This window comes from Octopus bimaculoides, chromosome 17, assembly GCF_001194135.2.
Source record: "Octopus bimaculoides isolate UCB-OBI-ISO-001 chromosome 17, ASM119413v2, whole genome shotgun sequence".
NCBI lineage: Eukaryota > Metazoa > Mollusca > Cephalopoda > Octopoda > Octopodidae > Octopus > Octopus bimaculoides.
This window is the reverse complement of record NC_068997.1, coordinates 33,856,747-33,864,044: the sequence shown is the minus strand read 5'-3', so window position 1 is coordinate 33,864,044 and position 7,298 is coordinate 33,856,747. Positions and strand designations below refer to the sequence as shown.

Sequence of the window (7,298 nt, the reverse complement as noted above, 5' to 3'; positions counted from 1 at the left end):
GTGTGTGTGTGTGTGTGTGTGTGTGTGTGTGTGTGTGTGTAAATAATCGAGACGCATGCACCCAACTGAAATGGATTGAAAATTATTTCTGATATAATAAAGATGAGTAATTAACTGGCTGAGTGGGGGGAAATCTTGCCTTTAGATGTATTTATTAAAAAAAGTGAATGGAGAGTAAGGAGACTGACGTAAGCAATGCACCGACTCTTCAATGTGATAGGGTTTAGGTTTAATGGAGAATTCGTGACCTTTCTAGCAGGAATCTTCTTTTGTTCAGGCATTTTAAAATAAATTTCTCAATTAAATATTCTATACATTTAATTATATTAATATTTCGTACGTACGAATTTTTTTTGCAAGCGTTCTTTTGTAGTTTTAAGGGCAATGACCTCAATAATCTCGGAAGCTGATCTTTTTCTGTGGCTAAATAAAACAATAATTTCTTAGTTCTTGTCTGCTTATTTTTCTATTCTTCTAATTATTGTTATTATTATTATTATTATTATTATTATTATTATTATTATTATTATTATTATTATTATACAAATACTATTACATGCTAATTTAAATGTTAATATAAATGTTATCGTAAGATTTGGTGACAACAAGTCTCCTCAAATCTCAAAAATCTTTCTTGGGTTTCTTGCAGAATAAAAGGATGGCTTTTATCTACGGGTCAGCAACACGTCTCAATTTTAATATTAATCAGCAGTCTGGGTAACTCGAGTAGTAGCAGTTAGGACATTGTGCTGAATGCAGCAATTGCCACAAATAATTTTCACTCTTGTTCTCCACATTCCCTTCATCTCTCTGGCGAGGCCCTGATATTTCTCAATTTTCTAAGTTTCCTTCATATCCACTCAATTATCATATGAAGTTGCAAAAACTGATTATTCGCCGGGTACCGCGATTATATCCGGTCTCCTTGCTTCAATAATATGATCAGTTTCCAGAGTGAAATTCCATAATCTTGTAATTACTATTCACCTTAACAGCGTCTGGTTCGTGTTTCCGGTATTTCAAATCCACAGGCTTGCTTAACATCTTAATGCATTATTTTACCAACAGAGTTATACTTTTTTGTTTATACTTTTTTGTATCAGCTTACTGCACTCGCTTAGATGGCTAATATTTTCGTTCCCTTTTCCACACAGTTAAGTTCTTTCTTATCCACAATTCATTTTGTATATCATTGTAATCCTTATACAATAAATCAGTAGTCCCTCTTTGTTTTCATTCTGCATTCCTTTTTTACTCTTCTGGTAAAAGTTTCTCTTTCGTCAGATATACAAACCATCTGCTTTGAGACCAGTTAGCAATTTCCAGAGCAATGATAAGCATATAATAGGCTTACAATCACTGACTTCCTCCGTCTCTCTCTCTCTCTCTTTCTCTCTCTCTCTCTCTCTCTCTCTCTCTCTCTCTCTCTCTCTCTCTCTCTCTCTCTCTATCTGTCTCTCTCTCTTTCTCCCTCTCTCTCTCTCTCTTTCTCTCTCTCCCTCTCTTTCTCTCTCTATATATCTCTTGTATTAAAACTGCCTTTTCTTTTGTCATCCAAAGTGATGATTGTTCTTACAATCTGTAAGAACTTTTAGTACAGTGTATGCTTGTGAGATTTTAAAACTAGAATGCCTTAATATCATCGGATCCAGACGCTTACCAGCTTAGTATCTTTTTAAACATCTTTCTTTTCTATTATTTTAACCCTCTCTTAGACGCCAGGCAATACTGACGAGCAATATTTCGTCTGTCTTTATGTTCTGAGTTCAAATTCCGCGGAGGTCGACTTTGCCTCTCCTCCTTTCGGAGTCGGTAAAATAAGCACCAGTTGAACACTGGAGTCGATGTAATCGACTTATCCAGCCAAAATTTCCTTACTACTTCAGCATTTGGTATATCATTCTCTTGATGTCCATCCTCATTATTCGGCTGTTGATACAATTCCCTTCTATTGTTTCTCAAAATTTTTGATCTACTGATATTTATTTATTCGTTGTTGATATGTAGTACTTTTACTTGACTTTGCCATATCTCTCTTTATATCTTTTCTCTCTTTAGCTGCCTGAAAGCTTCTGTGTCTTATACTTTGCTTTCTTTGGAATTCATCCTTATGTTTCCTTCATTGTCTTACCCTCCAAGATCTCTAATGAGCTGTTCAACTTGATTTTCAAGTCTCTATTCCCACCATGAACTTTGCTCGACTTCCGACTCCATGAATGTCTACAGTAACAGAGGCTGCACACATTAACGTCTGTTACATTCACAACTTTGATTTTCGCTAATAGTTTAACGAGTCTCTATACTGCTTATATATTTTCGAAGCTGGTCACCTCATTCTGTTGAAGTATGCTTCTTTTCTCTTCTGTAATTTCCTTTACCTCCATCAAGTAAAATTTATTTTCACCCTCACTACTTCTTTTTTCCTCATTGATCTTTCTTCTATTTCTGGTTCGATTTTTCTCCTATGTAATCATATTTTACTTCTTTCAGTCTGTTGACAATCTCTTCCAACTGGAATTACAACTTTTTTTCAGAAATCTTTGTTCTGTTGCGAGGAACATGTCCCCCTCTATTCATATTTTACGCATTCTTTTTCTGTATCCTATTTTGCCCGGCTTGCTCCTGTAGTAATATCCCATAAAGATTTTGTTGTTACTTTGAGACCACCTTCACCGAATCCTTGCAACAGTAGTTGTATAAGCAATAGGTTCATTATTCTGTAAAATTGAATTGGATACTTGCTGTGCGAGAGGTCTTTGCTTGGAGATCCAGTCTTATTGATTCAGTTGTGATATGAATTTTTATCTGTAGTGAGGTGAAGCAACAAACGCTATTTTTATCATGACACCATCTTTAAGGAGAAACTACCGGCCAAGGCTAAAGTGGTCCTCCTCCCAATACATTATGGTCTCGGGATAATCATTATTACTGTGACCGCGCATTGCTGACTTGTGGAGCTTTGTCGAACAGTTATTGTCACGTGTAGGACATATCCACCTATCGTCCGAGTCCATTGTGAAAATCGCGCCGCCTCCTTCCTTTGCCCAGGAAGGGAGGGCAATTTTTTCTGTCTGGTGGCTATGGCAAAAGAGGTTGTGTGGTGGATGCGATTGAAAGAGTTGAAGACGGGTACCTTCCTCTTTGGCAAAGGCCTCATTGATTTTTTCAGGCTCCACCTGAAAAGGAAAGTGAGGCTGGAGAGAGAGGTACTATCACTCAGTAAGTTCGTTGAAAAGTGGGTGAATGTGGCAACAATGGCCCGCGTAAATGGGCCTACTCTAAGTGTGCGACTGTAGGCCGGATGGAAGGGAGAAGAGAGGGTAACTTCCTGAGGTGCCTTTGGTGTTAAGGGGTCCAAAGTGCGTGAGGTCTCTTTGGTCACCTTACGTTGGAACTCCTCCCCCGCTTTGTTAATTGTTGTGTTTGTTTGCTGTTTACACGCTTAACCTCCCTGTCCCTCATCTGTGTATCATCCTCCATGTTTTGTGTTCGGCCCTGGTGACCGATAAAGAAAGTATTATTATTATTATTATTATTATTATTATTATTATTATTATTATTATTATTATTATTATTATCATTATTATTATTATTATTATAGCTTGATTTCGGGGCATTTTAGTTACTACCCGTGTTTCTATCTGAGACCTAAGACTAGTAACAATGTTATAATGATAGGAATTGTTTCAAGTGGTGGACTGTACCGGTTAGTGCAAACTTTTGGACATCCTGTATATTTGATTTTCCAGATATTTTATCAATAAATATCGAAGACCCTTTTTTAGATATGCCTAGAGCTCCTACTACTACCGGTGGAGGTTTTGTTTGCAACTCCCACATTCTGCTGATTTCTATTTCGAGGTCCTTGTATTTAGCTAACTCTTCGAATTCTTTGACTGAAATACTTCGATCAGCTAGTTCTGTGAAAGCTATTAGTTAGCAGGCATTTTGTCGGTGATCTTTGGTAATAATATCAGGTCTATTTGTATTTATTTGTCCGTCAGTATGGATGGTAAAGTCCCACAGAAAAATAACTCTATTACCTTTTGTGATTGGTTTCCGGTGATGTTCATACCAGTTCTTTGGAATGGCAACAGATATTCCAATGTAGTACTGCCCTATTCGATCATGTCTGGTTTTGTACTCGGATATTGCGAGTTTAAACCAGGCATCCACAATGTAGTCGATGGTTTCAATACTTTTATAACACAGTCTACAGTTTGGGTTTGGACCATTGTGTTGAACGTTTGCTTCGTAATTTGGTGTGAGTAGAGATTGATCCTAAACTGCTATTATAAAACCTTCAGATTCTGCCTTTATCCCTAAACTTCACAACCACTGATGTGTTCTTTCTTTATCTATATATGCTTCCCTTGTTCGTTTGGAATTTTAACCATGGTGCGATTATTTCTCTTGCCATTTGTTTATAAGCTTTTCCAAATCTTCTTTGTCGTATTTTGCTACTTCTGTCACTATTGCAGCTTTGGCAGCTTCATTTACATTTAAGTTTGGTTCTCTTTTATACTTCTATACCTCTTTAATGACAGAATGTAGCTTTTGCTCTCTTTTTGTAGTAGTTATCCTAGATGTATCCTTTTGTAGTGGTTTTGTAGGATAATTCTAATGGATGAGGCCTCTACCACCCCCTTTCCGGAGAACGTAGATTCTATGAACATCAGTTTTTGGATGATGCATCCTGTTTACTGTCATTAGTTTTCTCGTTTTGGTGTTCATTCGTTGGAGTTCATTTATATTCCATTTAATTAGATTATAACTGTACAGTACCACTAGGACAGCAAGTGAATTAATGGCTTGAATCCTATTCTGGAAATTCAGTTCTGTTTTCATAATCAGTTTTACCCTCGCAGGTGGGGCCCAGTTAGAATTTTCTTCAGGTTGAGTAGCCCAACCCGCTCATTAGGTCTCTGAATAAGGTTTGTTTAAGGATGCTGAACGAAAAACCCATGTTTCCAGGCATGAATTATTCAAACCCCAAATAATTCCTCTCAACACATGGCTATGATGCTCCCCCACTACTTCTGCTCGTGATTAGAGATGCACATAGCTTCAGCCACCAAGGGACATGCTCAACTGGTTAAGGTCAAACAACTGACAAGCAACTCTGTGGAATTGAGCAGAATATTTACTGTAGCCTATCTTTTATACCAAGACAAAAAAATGTGCATGATAACACTTCCAACCAGTTAAGATCAGAGGCCAAGAGCGCCACTGCCTCATTATTATTATTATTATTATTATTATTATTATTATTATCATCATCATCATCATCATCATCATCATCACCATTATTATCATCATCATCATCCTCACCATTATTATTATTATTGTCTTTTTACCCTTTCAGAGATGTAAAGACAAGCTAAACACCCTGGCTATTGCTGTCATGAATGAATGGCCTGGAGTAAAATTACGCGTGACTGAAGCTTGGGATACACAGGGCCACCATGCACCCACATCACTTCACTACGAGGGTCGAGCAGTGGACATAACTACTAGTGATCGAGTTCGATCACGCTATGGGATGCTGGCGCGTTTAGCTGTGGAAGCAGGCTTTGACTGGGTTTACTACGAGTCAAGAAGCCACATTCACTGTTCAGTGCGATCGGGTAAGAAGAATTTCTCTTTATATTGTCTTGAAACCTGAGCTATTCATGTCCGAACTCATATTCTGCTTGAGACCGCCATTTATTTTGTACAGGATACAGAAGAAAGTAGCTGGATGACGTTTTTAGTGTATGAAGAGGTGTGAGAATATATGATGCTGTTCACTGGCAGAAACAATTCTGTTTCGTCTATTCCGCTTATCTGAGAATGTTGTTAGGAAAATGTAGTCTTTCAAATTATAAACTAAGAAAATGGAGAAATATAATCCACCTATCTGATAAATGATGCATGCAGAAATACAATCATAGCTTTAAGCAAGATAATTATCATGTAACTAATGAAGTTCAATTAGCTATCACTAACTGATAGTTAACTAATCCTTTTACAAATCATAATAGTCGTTGGGGATTATTCTAATCTTCGATCTTGTAAGTATAAAAAAGATAAGTTTCCCTTGGATACAACGATGGTCTATCGCTGATGACTTTTCCTGTGGAAGTAAATGAAGTTCAAATACTCTTTAATTCTGCGGTTACGTCACAACAGATAGTCATACTTATTTGAGAGTTAAGTATCGATGGCCAGTCTTTAAAATAAGTGTCTTCTACCCTGTAGACTCGTTCATCCGAGCTCTGACAGTCCTGGACATCAACTGAAAACGACTTTAATGTCCAAATTATGTTCCAGCGTTCGAGAAGGACAGGACTATTTTACTTCTTATTTTCTGTAATCTGGCGTTGGTTTCTAATATTGGTTTCAAATTTTAGCACAAGGTGGGATTGGGTCCCTTAAAATCGCGCCCAGAGTTCAACTGGTACTGATTTTATGGAACCCGAAAGGGATGAAAGACAAAGTCGACCCTGGCGGCATTTGAACTCAGAACATAAAGACGGATGAACTGCTGCTAAGCATTTTGCCTGGCGCGGTAACGATTCTGCCAACTCACCGCCTTGGTGATTTCTAATATTCCAACAGTAATTGTAAACATTCGATATTAGATTGTGTTCAGTGTTTGGTGAGCAATAAACAGCAGAGGTAAGCTTCCGACAACCTCATGAATAATCAATAATTTCATATTTGACTATTTAATGCAACTGGATGAAATAAAGAAATACTAAATGAGACGAGCGTTTACGAGTATGCACGTCCGCATTACGCTCTCCGTTTGTGTGCTTCAAAGCCTTATAATACCGTAAATTTTAGTTCTTTCGTTTTGTTTTTTAATCACTGAGATTTTTGCGGGACACCTTAATCCTCTGAATTCTTAAAATCTATACCATCCCCATGTAAGGTTGTTTGAAATCACATGCATTCACATTTATTGTTACATGCACTTTGTCTACCGAATTGCTTTGGGTCTTCAAACGTTAATCTGTTCCCTGTATCTGCCAGTACAAAGTGAGATTAAACAATTATAACGACAGCTCTTGTCCGTCTAAGAAACCAAATTTAAAGGATTAGATTAAAATATAGATTCTCTACTTTAAAATTTATTTGGAAATCGTTTAATAAAATAATTGTAAAGAGAATGGCGTAGGGCCATTCTCTTTTTAATTATTTTTCTATACACATACACACACATATGAACGTACATACATACATGCATGCATGCATACATACATACATACATACATACATACATACATACATACATACATACATACCAATCTTGT

The 7,298-nt window shown here is 37.0% G+C and overlaps 1 protein-coding gene across 1 annotated transcript in view; it reads left to right on the top strand.

The window, feature by feature from the left end:
• The window catches only part of LOC106871116 (sonic hedgehog protein-like), a 167,085-nt gene that overhangs the window by 104,156 nt on the left and 55,631 nt on the right, over positions 1-7,298 (top strand). Inside the window, 1 exon segment of the mRNA NM_001323786.1 lies at positions 5,366-5,627. Within this exon segment, the coding sequence (NP_001310715.1) occupies positions 5,366-5,627 (262 nt within the window).